The sequence below is a fragment of the Arachis hypogaea genome, chromosome 13, assembly GCF_003086295.3.
Source record: "Arachis hypogaea cultivar Tifrunner chromosome 13, arahy.Tifrunner.gnm2.J5K5, whole genome shotgun sequence".
In the NCBI taxonomy this organism is placed as follows: domain Eukaryota; kingdom Viridiplantae; phylum Streptophyta; class Magnoliopsida; order Fabales; family Fabaceae; genus Arachis; species Arachis hypogaea.
The window spans coordinates 140136998-140154626 of record NC_092048.1 but is presented as its reverse complement, the minus strand read 5'-3'; the positions used below and the strand labels follow the sequence as shown (position 1 = coordinate 140154626).

The window sequence follows — 17629 nt, the reverse complement described above, 5'->3', positions numbered from 1 at the left end:
AAGATGACAGACATTGAATGAGTAATGGCATTGCTGCAGTATATACCTTTCAAACAATCACTTACAATAAAATAAAATAGATCCATTAATAAATTGCAAATGGAACCAATTCATGCAGAAATTTGGCCTTTAAGAAATACAGCCAAACAATGTTATTGTTCCAAAAAAAACTAAGCTAAAAAATTTACACCACTTCGCAGCTAATATGGAGCCTTAAGGTTGGAGGCTACTGAAGCATCAGCTCTTGACGGAGGTTCTGAATTCTGAGTCAATCTACAAGCAAAAGCCGCTACTGCACTAGGAAGATTTTGGGATTCACAGAGAAAATCACCAACCTTAAAACTATCAAGTTTTCTAAATGGATTTCTTTTTTATGAAACCTCAGTCCACAAGCATCATAGGAAAATGCATAAATAGTTACTTCCTTTTAACTTCTTAACAGCTTTAGAGCAATAACAACACATCTTTTTGAGCTAACCTACCAAAAAAGGTATATATTGATACAACATAACTGGTTCAGTTTATGGATTTTATCTCCCACCAGACAACTCAATGGCATCTTGATTGTAGACTGAATCTTCACCCCAGTCGAATCTTCTTTGTAATCTCTCATATTCTTGCCTCCGATTGACTTCCACATGCTGCCATTCCTCCCACCTTTCAGCCAAACCTTCTCCTTCTAGCATTCTTACAACCTCGGACATCAATGGCCGATCCTCTGGTGTTGCTTGTGTGCAGAGCAATGCAACTTGTATCATCATTTCTACCTCTTGTATATTGTAATTTTTATTTAGGTTGCGGTCAACAATAGCATCTAGTCTCTTCTCCCGTTCTAATTTCTTAACCTGTTGAGCCAAAAAAGAACAAAGATATTCATAAGAACGATGGACACAAACAATCAACGATGCCATTATACTAAAAGGGGAGGGGGGGGTTGGTTCTCACATGGTCAAGCAATAGCACATCGTCTTCCTCTTCCAATCGTGAGAAGTCAATTGCTCTTTGACCTGTAACCAGCTCCAAAAGCATAATCCCATAGCCAAAAACATCAGTCCTCTCTGACGACTTTCCAGTGGACAAGTATTCAGGAGCTATATGTCCCATTGTCCCACGAACTTGAGTTGTCACATTAGTCTTGCGGACATCAACTAACTTTGCCAAACCAAAGTCGCCAACAACTGCCTCAAAATCTTCATCAAGTAATACATTAGCTGCCTTCACATCTCGATGAATAATTTTGGGATTGCAATGCTCATGAAGATATTCAAGGCCACGAGCTGTTCCCAGAGCCACTCTTTTTCTTGTAGGCCAGTCTAAAACAGGTTCCCCAGGCTTAAGTTCTGCATTGCCATTCATGTAACAATATTTGTGGTCAGGATGCCAAATTTTACAAACAAACTAAATGAAATGTGGATGCTTAAACCATGATTCGTATTTTCTCATCTGTCATTTCAAACTTTTAATTTGCTAATAATTAACATTCAAGATGTACATTTGTATATATCATTTATAGTTTATCAATTTGTACCAAATGAATTTATGATGTCATCTAAAAATGACAAATTAAATGTTGGACTAATTTCTTCACCTAAGTATATTCTGCAGGAGTATAAAATCATAAAATCATTTGAAAAAAAATATTTTTCTAAAATAAAAATTATAATAGAATAACAAAAACAAAGGCTTAAGATGATGACAACAAACAATCTGAATGGCCCTCCAGCCCTGGTTACAACATAAAAAATAACAACATACTCTTTAAAAGAAAATAAAATTGGATAAGCAAAATAGTAAACCTAATAGGCCTTTGTAATTATGTACCTCGTAGACGATAGGCGACACTCAAATTTTGCATGAAGGGATAAACTAACAGGCGTTCAGTTGGAGTTGTGCAAAACCCAATCAATCGTAACAGGTTCCGATGAACAGCTACACTTATCATTTCAACTTCACGCTGGAAAGCTGCATCTCCCCCAGGGCTTTCATAATCAGTTAACCTTTTCACAGCAACTTTTGTGTTATCAGCAAGAACACCTTTGTAAACCTTTCCAAATCCTCCTTGTCCTAAAACATTTTTCTCACTGAAGTTGTCTGTTGCTATCTGTAGTTCTCTCCATGCAAATCTCTTTAGTTGACCAAATGGAATTCGTCGATCAACTTCACCTAATAATAAAATAATAAGAATGAAAATTATTATTAACCATGATAACAATAGCAATAGCAATAATATAACAGACACAAGCTGAGTAAATTTTTAAAAACTGGGAAGGATCATATCAATCTCAATCTTAATGTTGTTAGGACACTCTTTCAACTGGCTGTTAACAAAGATAAAAAAAAAATAAGTAAAATCAGATAGAGTCCAGCCATAAATTTATCATTTTGAACTTCGGAGCAGAGGTAAATTCTCCAAACCAATACTTTAAAGCTCATAATGCTGGAACAATAAACAATGGAACATATTAAAACATCCAAGTAACGTTTCAGACTTAACTCACAAGAATATTGCAGATAAACAAGAAACACATACCTGCAACATCAACAAAAATTTCACGCTTGTAACCCTTGTGTTTATTTTTGCACCAAAAGTATAGAAGGCCAACAAGGAAAAGAATAACAATTAACCCCATAATAATTCCAACAATGAGTCCAACTTTCACTTTATGTGGTGAACCTGCCATGTAGGAAAATTAGTATCAGCTTGTGGCTAAGAGAGAGAAAAGAAAGGGGAATTGGTAACAACACAAAATTAAACAGAACCACAAGAATTTTCCAATAAAATAACCTTGGTCTGTATTACTAGATGCACAAGGATGAGGATAATTCACGCCACAATTCAATTTATTTCCAGAGAAACTGCAGCAAGGAAAACCGTGTAAATAGAGCAATGTACTAAAATTCTTAAAAAAACAAAAGGAATGGTACATGTTAACATGGATAAACATCTAAATGTCTAACGCATCCTAAATTCAAATATTATATCCAGTAATTCCAAACATGGTATATGGGAACAGACCCACAAAGAAGGGATGAAAACATTTTCAAATTGGTGTATACTTAAAACTATTTTTACCTATCACTAATTAATATAAGCTAGCAGAAAAAGTAGGAGGAAAACAATTGTCACTGTTTAAGGCTCCAAAGGCCTACACATTGAAAGCTTTTAACTCTAGTTTTGTAATGAAAGCTTAAGCTTGTTTGCTTGACCACTCGAAGATGTCCGGTTCCCTTCTACATTTCATAGTGGAGTGATAGATTTTATACAGCTAGAATGGTGCAAAAATATTAATCATGTAAAGGAGTTTGTGAAAGATAACTTTGTTTCATTGGTGTGAAAAAGGGCCAATTATATATAATATTACCATTAAGTAGAAAGCAACAAGATTATGTAAAGTAGTGAAGCTACAAGAATTAAACTTGATTTTCTGGAACTTACTTGTACTTAGTTACTTTGAACAACTGCTCCGGGATTTCACCACTAAGATCATTTGAATCTAACATGCTGCCAAACAGAAGTTTGAACAACCAGTCAGCTAATAAAATAACAATATATACTTAGCAGTAACCTCAAAATTGTATAAAGAATTATTTCACATACACATTGATCAAGCTTGGGAGATTGCCAAGTGACTCTGGTATAGTGCCACTGAGATTGTTTTGACTTAGTGTCCTGGTTTCCAGGCGGGAAAAAAATGATTCAGCATGGCATAGTAATATGCTATGACTCGTTATATCTATGTAAAGTAAAACCTAGTAATTAGAGATTGTCATACTTACAAGAATTGGAGCTTAATTAGATTGCCAAGGGAAGATGGTATTTGGCCAGTTAATCTGTTATTTTCCAAATCCAACCTGCCCAAGTTTGTCAGATTTCCTAATTCTTTTGGTATGTTTCCTGTGATGGCATTCCCTTGCAAAGAACTGCATGATAAAGCATATACACATCAATGATTAGACTAAAAAATCCAGCTTGACTAACAAACCACTTTTATCACCTAACTACCCAATCATATGAAAATCTAGCTTGACCAAGATTGAATGAATGTGTCATACTATGAATACTTACAGAGCAGTAAGATTTTTTAGAACTCCTATTCTTGGGGTCAAGGTTCCTGTGAGTCCCATTAATGCTAGCGAACTGCATGAATCAAATTATGCATGCACCAATTCAACATACAGTTATGGGATCGAAAAATATAATGCTAATATATAATTTTTTGTTGTGGACAGTGAAAGTATGGCTTCAGCATCTTTTGCAAATCAAATAATAAATAATGTCTTACACTTGAATGACATTGTTGCTCTGGTCACAGTTAACACGCGACCAAGTACAAGGGTTCACTTGATTTACATTCCAATCAGTAAGCTGGTTAGATGAAGCATTCAGTGATAGCTTCAACGCATATAGAGCGTCTCCTGGATATAAACAAGAATGTTAGTAGGATAAACACTGCAATTTTTCACAAGATCAAAAAGGCATATATGTTTCAAACTTCAAACCCCTAATATTTCAACTGCAACATTTGAAAAAATGGTATTGTACCTTGAGCATCAGGTAGCACAAATGAACATAAGCAACCCAATAACAGAACCAAAAATAAGAAGCTCATCTCTACTTGGCATCAACAAAGTCCAGGATAATCAATTAGCAAATGAAAATTGTCCATCTCTGCAGTGCAGAATCATCAAAATCATTAAGTTACCAAAATTAATGATGACAACAAACAGCATGCGAAAATAAACAATAAAACAATACTGAACAAGCTGATGCAGTGATGAACAAAAATATATTGTGATCAAAGTAATTAATGATCACTCCTGCATCTAAGAAAAATTGCTTGTTGCATCAATGAAGGATCACATAGCTAACTGATTTTTATTTAAATAATAATAATAATCCACATTTGCCAATTTGAGCAAACTATGCAGAACTAAAAAGCAGGTATATTTTGTCGTTTCTCACACTCGTTAATCTAAATAATGGATAAGGAAAAGGGGATAGTTAAAGAAATCATTCAAATGGTGACAACCAATAATAATAGTAATTGTTAATTCTCAATTCTCACCATCTATAAAAGGAGAAGATCACAATTTTAGCTTTATTTTGTTATGGTTAGTTGGTTACTTGGATACAAATGCCGATTACACAGCCAATTCAGTAAATTTCCTATTTCAGCCGCCAATTGAAAGAATGAAAAAGAAAAAGAAAAAAAAAAGAAGAAAGAATTGCTTAAACCAGCAAAGGATGCTTGCTTTCGTCTCACACCAAATATGCCAACTGAGAGAATAAGGAAAGGACCTGCACAGTTATACAATAATACAAAATTTGGAATTAAAGCGAGTTAGATTTCAAAACAAATGAAGAAAAAATAACATAAACACAGGATTGAGAGAAACACTGTCATAATCGTGAACAGGTAGTGACTGTGGCCACAGAATCATTCACACAAATGGACAAATAGAAATGCGTATACGCCCAAAACGCAGCAGAACATTAACAAAAGCGCGATCCAAATAACAAACGAAACGGCAGTAACAGCAAAGAAGAAAACGGAATCAGAATCAGGTGAAAGAAGATCAGTGTGTAGTGGGGATACAGTAAATTTTGAAAAAAAAATAACAAAAGAAGAAGAAAGGTTTAGAAAGGTACTAACTATGTAATGAAGAGCGTTGAAGGAGAAGAAGTGTGAGAGAGAGGTAGCTGGCAATAAGGTATGACAGCAAATGTTGAACCGAACCTTCTGTCCCCTTTGCTTTTTTTTCTTCCTTTCTTTTTTGGTTACTTTTTATAACGTTTTTCGCATTTCCTTTTTCTTTTTCTTTTCTTTTCTTTTCTTTTCCCTCTCTCCTCTCTCTCTCTATCTTTGATTTATGATTATTACTACTGATTATAATAATTCAGTATTACAGGTATTGACCAGAAGAATGTTGAAATAGAATCATGTTTAGTAAAGGAAGATTGGAATTTGGAAAGCAAAGACACAGCAATTATTGTTGATTTGTTGCCAGTTGCCAGCACCACACACTCCTCTCTCTCACTCTCTCACAGATTGGACTGCAGAAGAAGTGAAGTGCTGCCTCTTGTTTGTTGGTATCCATGCGTCGTTACTCGTTCTACTTTCCACTGATTGGTTTGGGTTCTTCCTTTGAAAAAATGTTCCCCACTTAAATTTAGTAATATAATCTAATCTAATATAATCTGCCATGAAAAATATCTTCTCACAAATCATCACTATGACTCGATTTTTCTAAGTAAGAACAGAAACAGTGGTAATACAATGGTGCCAAAAAGAGATTTAAGTCTCTCAATTTTAAATTTTATCTTAAAGAGTAAAATATAATTTTTTATTATTTATTTTATAGGTAAAACATAAAAAAATATAAAAAAATTTATTTAAGAATAAAAAATTATATTTTATTTTTTAAATAAAAAATTAAAATTATTTATCTTAAGTTAATGATTAAATTAGTCTTTAAAAGATCACTCGTTATTTAAATTAATCTCTAAAAAAAATTTTAATTAAATTTATTTTTTAAAAATTTTAAATTAGTCATATTAGTCATTTTCTCAATTTCATTCCTAACAGTATCAGAATTTTTTGATGTGGTCACAACATACACTTAATAATCCTAATTAATTATTAACTTAACTAATTTATTAAATTAGATCAAATTAATCCTAAATTAAGAGATTCTAATGCCTCAAGTTCTTCCATCAATTAGACTTTAATTTGATCTAATTTTATAAATTTATTATGTTAATAGTCAATTAATACTTTTAGGTGTGTGTTGTAATATCACTTAACGTGCCACATTAACAAATTTTGACAATTAACAAAAAAAAAGTAACGAAGGACTAACATGACTAATTAAAAATCTTTAAATGACGAATTTGATTAATAACATTTTTCGGAGTTGAAATTCATTTTAACCCTTTAAATTTTTTACTGGCCTCAATTTTCGACACCCAAATTTATAGTTACTCAATTAACACCCCAGAATGTTGAATCGTGCCCCGCATTTGCCCCTGTCGCTAGTTCCATTAACGAAAATATGATGTGGCACGTTAAGTCGCCATAGTGTGTATCCATGTATCACCCAACTTGCCAGAGTGGATGTGTGATGAGTGAATGATATGGCAAAATTTGAATGAACTCAATTTAACCCCTCCATAGATGATAAAGCCTTAATTTGCAGCCCTCCTTCCAAATACGTTTAAGACTGTGCTGGTGAAATGATGAGTCCAGAAAGCCAAGCTGCAGGGAGTTCTGCACGATCATGTTCTCATGGGGCTTCCGTGAGAAATCCTACTGGTGGAAGGTTGGGAAAGATTCCTGATTGGTGTGGTTGTGGAATGCGTCCAGTGCTTTGATGGTCTGGGACAAATGCCAATCCTGAAAGACCCTTTTATGTGTGTCCAAATTATAATGTAAGTTCTCAATGTCGTCTTCTTCTTCAATGTGTTGTTACTTGTATTTGTGTTTGATGAGTAATCTTAATTTTTTTTTGTTGGTTGATGCGAAATTGACAGAGTTCTGGAAAAATGTGGTGTGATTTCTTTATGTGAGTAGACAGTGAAAAAGAACAGAGTTTAGTGGGCAAAACACAACCTACAAGCAGTGATGATAGTTGAAAGATGAATTTAGCATAGAGAATTACTTCAATAAAAGTTGAAATTAGGTGTTTGAAAATATGGATTAGTATTTTAAGTTTAGTTATTTGTTTAGTTGTGTAAGTAAGATTAAATTTTGATTAAAAATGTGGACCTAAAGGTGTATACTCTTAGGGTGAATGAAAGTATTGTATTCAAATTTTCATGAAAAAGAAGCATGGTGTTAGCTCTTCTGGTACATATGTAATGTTGCAGTAGTAAGAAAGTAAAGTTAAGTATTAAACATATTGGTACCATTCATAAACCTGAAATAAAGTGTCTATATTTAGTGAATATTCAAAAGCATTGTTTGTAAATAACTGAACAAATATCCAGAAAGTCATGAACAAAATACATATAGAAATTCTTTAACAAAATAGCCAAGTATTTGAACACACATAACCATATTCCAATGACACAAGATAAACATAATTAAGAAAACAACTACTCTAACTATAATAATCCATCACAACTAAACATCATTCATTTCTTCCTAAGAGGTTTGAATGCTGGCTTCACTCCTGGTGTTGGGACAAATTTCATGAATTCAGCTATCCTTAAAGATGTTCCAGCACTTGCTCCTTGCAATGGGTCAATACTTGATGATCCTGAGATTGGAGATGCTTTCCTCTTAGGTTGTAATTTGTCGTCGTTGTAAGAGTTACCTATAGTTGCATGAGTAGAATACAGGTCTCCGTCAATCAAAGTAAAAATTAAATTAAACAGATATTTAAAATAAACATTAAGTACACAAATAATACAATATATTGGATTTTTACTTGTTTCTGATCTCTATTATTAGTTATAAAAAATGTGTCTATAATAGCACAATCTCCAAAAGAAAATTAGCCATTATTAGAATTTCAGAAGTGGCAACATCAATTGTTAAAATAAGATCATCCTCTACTTTTCCATCTTGTGCAGACTGATCATCTTTAATTTCATTTGCATTCGAACCTTTTCCTTTCTCCTTAACTAATACAGCTGCTGCTGTAGCATCTACTTCACCTCTAGTATAATACAATTAAAAAAACATATTAATTAAAATTTCATTCCAACACATAATAATAATAATAATAATAATAATAATAATAATAATAATAATTTGTTAATTCTAAATTAAATATCTAAACACTACATTTATAATAATATTTAGCTCAATAATTATTCACAGATTTTATAAATTAATTCTATTTTATTCACTATTTCTAACACTTAATAATAATAATAATAATAATAATAATAATAATAATAATAATAATATCATACATACATATCTCTAATTAGTACTATTATAACATTTCTACTAAAATTTAATATTATCACTACTATTTTTATTAAATCAAAATATTGAATAATAAAAACTTATATAATTTAGATGTCCAAGATAATTAACTATGTGAAGATCTAACTGATTCACTTCTTTTATTTTTTGTCTTCTTGACATTGTTTTTAAATTTTTTTCTACTCTTTTGTGGTTTAATAATGGCTGAAAATAAAGATAGTAGTAGAGTTGGGGAACAAGTAGGGGTGACAAACGGGTCTAAACTCGCCGGGCCGGCCCGCATAACCCGCCAAAAAAGGCGGGCTGGACTGAAAAATCAGGACTGCCAAATAGCAAAAGCCCGCCTAACCCGCACCGCTTAAACCGCGGGTTTTGGCGAACTTTGGCGGGGCGGGGCGGGCTTCCCCGCCGGGCTAAGGTTTTTATTAGTGAGCGGGTATTTTTGCAATTTTTTTGCCAAAACCTAACTTCCCCGAACCTAACTTACAAGAGTGTGAAGATAAAAATTGAGTGTTTTGAATTATGTTTATGTTATTTTGGAGATAATATTTATAATTATGTTTTGAATTATATTTATTTTGCTTTGGAGAGAATATTTATACTTATATTTTGAATGAAAATTTGGTTTATAATTATATTTATTAGATATTTATAATTACAAAGACTTTAATGTTTGTGAATATAAAAAATATAATTTTTATGCCATTAGAAATTATAAATTTATTAATATAGTTGTGAAATTATATATATCACTTAGTAGTTAATAGTAAAAAAAAAAAAAAAAGAGGAGCTTTGGCGGGCTTAGCCCGTCAGCCCGCCAGCCCGCAGTTAGGCAGGGCGGGTTAGGATTCTAGGACCGCCTCACTAGGCAGGGCGGGACGGGCCAACCCGCCAAAGGGCGGGCTTCTGGCGGGGCGGGGCGGGGCGGGACGGGGCGGGCTTCCCCGCTTGCCACCCCTAGGAACAAGCCATTCGAAAGAGTGTATGAGAGTGAAAATGATAGATGCTGAAACTGGGAGGAGGTAATATTCGAAAGTGTATAAAAAATAACGAAATCAACCTGAAAACCTACTGGATGCGCGCCATGTAGACGTCAATACGCAAATTGAACGGTCGAATTTGTATACCGTCCGATTACTGTAATTGGACCGTCTAATTATACTCCTTCTATTGGACCGTTCAATTTCTTTGGCGCAGCCTTTCAAGTCCAGAAAAACACCTTAAACTCCTATAACCATGTTATACACCAACACTCACTCCATATCAAAATTTAAAAACTCTAATAATACCTTGTCTTAATGATAGAAAATTGATATAATTAGTTAATTACTACCCGCAAAACTTATAAAGAAGGGTCCGATCCCTCCCTCAGTCATGCTTAAAGTAAATCTGTCTTCTCGTCCAAGGTTCAAGTAATCAATCTATATACATCATGTGTGTTTTGCACTTTGCTTGTATTTTGGTATATATATGTGGTGGCTATTTACTATTTAGCCATTCAAATGTTATCCTATTGTGCCCATTTGAGCAGTGACTACTAAGGGGAATCAGTGGAGGCATGACAAGGCCATTCAAGAAATGCTCTAATTTCTTCTTCTTATTATTAGGCGATTGCCAATTGGTTATATTGTATACGATTAAGATGTATCAGAGTAAGTGCAATGAGTATTGAGTATTGACTAATAGAAATGACATCAACTCAATTATTATATGCTCATTCATAAATAATTATAAATCTAATGAATTATATAAATTAATACATTTAAAAACAAAAGTATTTGAATTATATATTATTAACTTTAATTCTTGTGTATACCTTTTATTAATAAATACTGTTTTAATACCAGTATTTTTTTTAAACACACGTTTTCTTTGTTTTATTAATTAAAAATAATTGAAATACACAATTAATTAGTAACAATCATATTTATTTACGAATATAAAAAATATTTAATGTATAAATAATATTTTTTTATTAAATTTAAATAAAATAATGAGTGACTACTACGTACTATATAGTTTATTTTTTATCTAATATCACATCGTCCTATCTTATTAATATTTTTGAGCTATCCTTAATTAATATAATACTTTCAATTATATTATTCGGACGGAACTAGATGAAATATTAGAAAAGAGTAAAAAATATTTACACACTAAAATAAAATTAAAATAAAATTTAAAAATAAAATTAGGCTAAAATTTATATATAATTTACATATAAAAAATTAAAATTAGAGGTGAATATTGTCCCCCTTTTTACTATGTAAATAACTATATATATATATATATATATATTACAAATTAATTTCTAAATAAGTCATCCAATATTCATATAATATAAAATATATGTTAAAATATAAAATATATATTAAAAATAAATTAAATAATATATATTTATAATGATTAATTTTTATATATACATAATATTTTTATAATATTTTTATGGTTAAACCTAAAACTATTTATCTTTCTATATATCAATTTATATATTTTTTTAAAAAAGGTTTACTGCATTCTTCTCTAACTAATTATTGCTAACTAATTATTTAATTTTATTCATTCACCACACATGAGTACATGACAATAACAATTTTTTTCCCTTGTTGACTCAATAGATCACTTGTAGAACATGCACCTAAAGCATACAATGTTCTAAATTCTAATTATATATTATTATTGACAAAACAATTATTTGATTTTAAGGCAATTTTTTTTTCTTTGTAACGAACTGGTATTAACGGTGCTTCTTATTTAAATTTATTTGAAGTTCATGAGAATATAAAGTTTTATATAAACTAAGGTGAAAATTCGCATGCATGCCATTATCTTTATATGAAGTTAATATTTAAAAATTGTTAGATAATTTAATAAGTTTAATTAAATTATTATTTAACGATTTTTTAATTATCAACTTCACATGAAGACATATTATAAACTAATCATCAATATATTTCTTTTATTAGTTTAGAGTTTATTAATTAAAGCCAATTTTTTATATTTAGTATTGGATGGTATACAGATACAATCCTCATAGTTGGTCATATAATTTTGGAATAAATAATGAAATGGATAAAATAATATTAAAATATTCGAATGCTAAAAATTAAAAAATAATCCTAACAATAGGTAAAGAACAGCATTTAACATTAATTAGTACAACTTTTAGATGGGTGTGATAATACATTTTATTTTTGAACGGTTTTTAATAACTAAAGAATGTTTTAGTAATTTTAAAATAAAATTAACTATAAAAGATATGACAGTAACTATACAAAAAATGTGATAAACTGATAATATAGCCCCTGAAAGAATTTGTAAAAATCAACAATAATTTTGAAATGCGAAAATTATTTTCAACTTGCATTGCAAATTGCAATTTTGAATAACCCGTGTTGATTATTTGAATGATATAATTATATTATGAAAAAGTATACTATACAATATGAATAATGAATATATCAAATATTTAATTTAATAGATATGCAGATGATTATGTTGATTATTTTTAATTAGATGATTATTTTTTTTATTCGATTTATTCAGATATATTTAATAATAATTAGATATTCAATTTATTAGAGATGCATATAGTTATCTAATATTAAAATTTTTAAGAAATAATTTGTGAATAAAATATTTTTTATTTTATTAGATTAATTTTAAAATATATTATTTACATTATTTACCAAAATTATTATTATCTACCTAACAAAATCGATTATATTATATATGAAAAGTGAGGTGGTGATAAATGGCAGACAGGGAGACAAAATTTTGGCAGAGTTAGTTGTAATTATACGTGACATATACCAGTTGCCACACTTCTATCATGTTTGTTCCTTGTATTATATATCATCATATAATGGTTTTATAGTATACTGATTTTCGGAAACATGACTAATGCTTCCACTCTAAGTCTCTAATATTGTTTCTTGTTCTAAATATTGCTTCAATCGAAGATGCCTCCCTCCCTGCACCGCCGTGTATTGCTGTATTATACATTTATTCTATTATAATATGACAATTCTTCTTGTTAAATAGTTATATTCATTTTTTCAATTGGTCAATGAAATCATCAGATAGATGTATCATGCATGTATGTACCCCAAAGAAAAGATGCAAGTCATCATACTATCATATTCATATGCCCCCCGATCAACCATGCCCCCATTGATGCATGTGGTATGCGTGGATTTTCTATTTTCTTGGTGTGAAATATGTGACATTGAGATGATAATATTTCGTGCATAGTTTTTTTTTAATTATTTTTCATATATATTTTTGGAAATTAGATATTAAATTACTCTTTCTTATATGTTACTTCACAACTGTGAAGAGCGGCAGGGAAAAGAAAGCGAAAGTGTGAAGAGGGGAGAATAAACAAAAAGAGAGATTCGTACTTGCAGTTACAAGTGAGAGTTTTTTGTGGGATAAGTGGCAAGTTAACCAAATTAGTTAGTATCCAATATTATATATATATATATATATATATAGAGAGAGAGAGAGAGAGAAGATTACATTTGAACAATTTAATTAACTAATTATTAGTTAGACTAATACCTGATTGCTAATTAAATCTCTAGTAACTCATTTACAAATGAAAAAAAAAAGTAAAATATCAACTAATAGTATCATGTAACATGTCCCTTTAAGCTGACAGTGCTTGGTTGATGACTTGATGGGAATCAAACATGTCAAGCTTGGATACACGGGAATTACAAGGAGCACGTGATAAAGGTTTGGTGAACAAATCAGTAGTTTGAGAGTTGATTGGCAAAAGATGAAAAAGACCACTAAGCAGTTAATATCGAACAATGTGATAGTCAATCTCAATATATTTGCTACATTCATGGAACATTGAATTGGCTACGATGTGTCTAGCCAATTGACTGTTACAATAAATGAAGATGGACTTCTGCTGGTCAAGATGAAAGTCGTGTAACAAGTAGTTGAGCTATTGAACTTTACAAGTGGTCATAACGAGAGACCTATATTATGTCTTGGAGAAAGAGTGGGATACAGTGGATTGCTTTTTGCTCTTCCACGAAATAAGGGAGGAACTCAAGAAGAAGCAAAAACCAGTGATGGAATGTCTGGTATCTGGGTATTGAGCTTAATCTGAATCGGCAAATCCAAAAATCTTGATATCAGAATCTACAGAGAAGAACAACCCTAAAGCTGGAGCAGATTTGATGTACTTAAGAACTCGTTAAACTGCTTGAAGATGAACATCAGAGAGCTTGCACAAGAATTTACTCAGTTTTCCTACAGCAAAACTGATATCGGGTCGGGTGTTGGTTAGATATACCAACCTGCCAACTAAATATCTTGTAACATTAACTAGTGTAGTTCCTGATTTCTTAGAGAGTTTGAGATTGTACTCCATTGGAGTGGTTGCTGGTTTGGCACCCAAGAGGCCACATTCTTCAAGTAAATCTAAGGCATATTTGTGCTGATAAAAATTTGTATCTTATTATATAATATGTTCCTGCCTAGGGCTCAGGCCGAGGTATAGGTTGGTGGCAGCTATAGGGATGCTTGCGCGGCTGTTCTTGCTAAAGATTGTGCCACCAGTGCAAGCCTCGTCCGAGCAGTGAGGAATACCTGCAAAAAAGACTCCGATACTTAAGTTAGTTTATGCGCAGAAATAATATCTCAATAACGATTATAGTGAGTAGTGAATTCTGAATGTCCTTTGTTACTCGGGCTTGATCTCTATTTAAGGTAGTGGTGTAACCACCTTGTGAATTCATATCCCGAGAATCCTGGCTCAGTGGTTTGTTGATTCTGAGTTTTGCTTATGCAGTTGGTCAAACCAAGTTATGACGTTGGATTTCAAGTTTATAGGGATGGATCACAGCCCCCAAGTTTGACTTACTTCGGATGTTACGGAAGTGAGTTAAGCTTTTGGAAAGTAGCTGCATGAATGTTATAATTCAGCTTGTGCATCTTAAGCCCCCAAGCTTAACTTACTTACGTGGCATCGTTAATAATTGCATGTCTTGAAAACCTTTGCTTGCAATAATTACTGTCTGTTAAGTTCTCCATGATGCATCTGGCCCATTGATGCAGATGAAAAGCCTTTCTCATCGTGTGGCTTGTCTTATTTGATCATGTGGTAGTGGGGGTTGTGTAGTTATTACCTTCTCTTACTGTTTCAAAAAAACACTAACTTGTCTCCTCTCCTATTTACTACTGAAGATGTCTTTCAGAGGTACACTCTCTTTCCCCTTTTTTCTCTGTTTTACTGCTTTCCTGTTTATTATGAAAAAGATAAAGTGGTGAAGTAAAAGATTATTGGTACCACTGGGTACATGCGGATGTGAAATGTCGTGCTTCTCTGTTTCATAGTGTCGAGTCTTTGTCTGTTTTAGACAGTGTTAATTGTGTTAGGAAGGGTGCCCGTGTGGGTGTTGAATTTCTATTTCTATAGCTTTGTTCTGAATGAGCTCCATGTGAAGCTCCCTTTTACAAATTTCGAGTGTAATTTTTTGACATAACTTAACTGCGCTCCGTCATAGTTACACCCTAATTCACGGGCATTTCTTCGTGCATTTCAGTGCTTGTTTAGTTTTCTAGAATTTGAACCTTCTTTAAACCTGTTCTTTTCCCTGTTTCAATCGAAAGGTGTGAGGAAAGGCTTGTGGGTGAACCTTAGTAGTTACCCTGGGCGTTCATTGTTTATTTTGTATAAATCGTCTTTCAAAACTTTTCAAGAATTGTTTGTGAAAGTTCGCTCGAAAGAGACTAAGTACCCGTTTTACTTAGATGATGAATTGGCTGAGAAGTTTTTCTTATACTGGTCTCCTGAGCCTATGCAAGTGCTTGAGGCTATCGGAAGGACTCCTGAGGAGGACTTAATTTTAGATTACCTTGTTGAGTGCTTTGCCTCTAGGAAACTGTTATCTATTCCTGATCTTTTGAAGTTTGAGGATGACAGAGATTCTTTGTCGAGATACATAGGTAGCGCATTTTGTTTGCCTCATGCGTTTTGATTTGTTTACATTGGTCTTATGTTGTTTGTTTTATTTTTCAGGTGGTAGAGTTCCAAATCTCTCCTCTTCTCGTATGAGAATGTTTCTGGAACAAAAAAGAGGTGAGAAAGATGGTTCTGGTAAGACCATTTTACCTGAAACTGCCCAATCCAGTTCTCATGCTATGAAGAGGAAAAAGACTGAGTTCGATAAGTCCTTGGAGGTGGTATCTGCTGAGGCCGCTCAGGGAGCTATTGTTCAGCGTGAGAGACCTAAGCAGATGCAACTTCATGGCTTTGCTCGTGATTCAAATTCAAGGTCTGTATGGAGTGATCAGTTTCCTATTTCCAAACTGGACAACAAGGTTGGTCAGTTCCCTGGTGATGTGGATTTGCTTAAGGATACTGGCATGGAAGCTGTTGGTCAATACATGCAGGTATAATTTGGTGTTTTTATTTTTTGTTGTATTGCTTATTGGTTTGTCATATTTTTATGAATGTTTTTGTAGGTCATTGCTACTAGGATGTTGTGTATAGGTCGCACCATGGAGCTGCTGGGTGCTGGTGAGAAGGAGTATGTTGATAAGATTGCTTTGTTGGAAGAACTGCTGCTGAGAAAGAGAAAGAGCTTACTGGGAGGAATACTATTATTGCCGAGAAAACGAAGAAAATGAAGGATCAGGAGGAAGAGATAGAGACCCTCCGTGAGTAAATTCGTGATTCGCAGAGTCAGCTGTCGTATGCTGATATGGAAAAAGGTAAGATGGTGGCTCGAGTTCGTAAGCTCGAGGTCGAAGTTATGGAGATGTTTGCAGCGGGTTTTGACCGGTGTATTAACCAAGTCTCTGTTTACTCTCCAAACTTTGATGTTTCAAAATTGGATGTAACAAAGATTGTAGTTGGAAGGAAACTTGTTAACGATGATCTTGATGAGGCCGAGGAAAAACTGCGGCCGAAGCTAGCAAATAGGGATTTATCTTAAATGCCCTTGTTAATTATGTATTTGCTATAGTGATTTGGGGATTTGTAGTTTTTTAGTTCCTTACTACGACTATTTGTTTATGTGGCATTTGAAAACTCATTTGACATTTTGTGTTATTAATTTGCGTTTGACAAGCAAATTTAGGAAAAGTAGGATTTGACATGGATATTTGTTATCGATATTTTGTTGTCTTGAATGTTTGATATCGGATCGTTTGGTATTTACAAAGATAGTTGTAAAATGGGAAATTAAGTAGATGATGAGCCTGGAGGAGAAGTCCAGAATGAGACCGCTGATGCGGTTGTTTAAAGATGATTGACTGTATTGTTGATTTGTAATTGACTTTTGACTTTATTTTGAGTTTTTTTTATAAAATTCTGTAAACGAAATATATGGAAGTTTGTTTTAATTAACATTGTATGCAGATTACTTTGTGCTGCCTATTGTGAATATTCCGTTTGCAGCTTATAATGGTATTTAAAATTTGCAATGACGATAATACAAAGAGTTTAAATCTAATTCAATAATTATTTTTGTACATTTTATTTAAATTTGAATTTTAAAATTTAATTTGTATATTCCTTTTTTCTCCTAATATAAATTATTTTTGACAAAAAATAGAAAAAAATTATTAGACTAAAAAAATATTCTATCAAAGAATTATTATAAAGAGATTTATAATTAAAGAAGAAAATGATAAAAGCATTAATAATAATAAAGAAAAAGGAATGAAAC

At 32.4% G+C, this 17629-nt stretch overlaps 2 protein-coding genes across 5 annotated transcripts; one reads left to right on the top strand and one right to left on the bottom strand.

The window, feature by feature from the left end:
- Window positions 1-9: 9 nt before the first annotated feature.
- LOC112792203 (probable LRR receptor-like serine/threonine-protein kinase At5g10290) lies at window positions 10-6223 on the bottom strand. 4 transcript variants are annotated; one of them, XM_025835344.3, is made up of 13 exons: window positions 5655-6223; window positions 5237-5299; window positions 4544-4669; window positions 4284-4416; window positions 4067-4138; window positions 3778-3921; window positions 3599-3670; window positions 3437-3502; window positions 2786-2856; window positions 2531-2674; window positions 1822-2163; window positions 946-1340; window positions 10-845 (listed from the first exon to the last, which is right to left on the bottom strand). In XM_025835344.3, the coding sequence occupies exons 3-13, from the start codon at window positions 4608-4610 to the stop codon at window positions 531-533; spliced, it is 1821 nt and encodes a 606-aa protein (XP_025691129.1). In that variant the 5' UTR covers window positions 4611-4669; window positions 5237-5299; window positions 5655-6223; the 3' UTR covers window positions 10-530. The 4 variants fall into 4 exon arrangements, with proteins under 4 accessions (XP_025691129.1, XP_072069356.1, XP_025691132.1 ...); XM_072213255.1 differs by having other exon boundaries at window positions 5067-5299; window positions 5655-6081; XM_025835347.3 differs by lacking the exon at window positions 5655-6223 and adding an exon at window positions 5400-5636.
- Window positions 6224-15244: 9021 nt separating this feature from the next.
- On the top strand, window positions 15245-17298 carry LOC112792202 (uncharacterized). The gene is made up of 3 exons (XM_025835343.3): window positions 15245-15902; window positions 15976-16349; window positions 16422-17298. Exons 1-3 carry the CDS (start codon window positions 15755-15757, stop codon window positions 16584-16586), a joined length of 687 nt encoding a protein of 228 aa, XP_025691128.1. The 5' UTR covers window positions 15245-15754; the 3' UTR covers window positions 16587-17298.
- The last annotated feature ends 331 nt before the right edge of the window (window positions 17299-17629 follow it).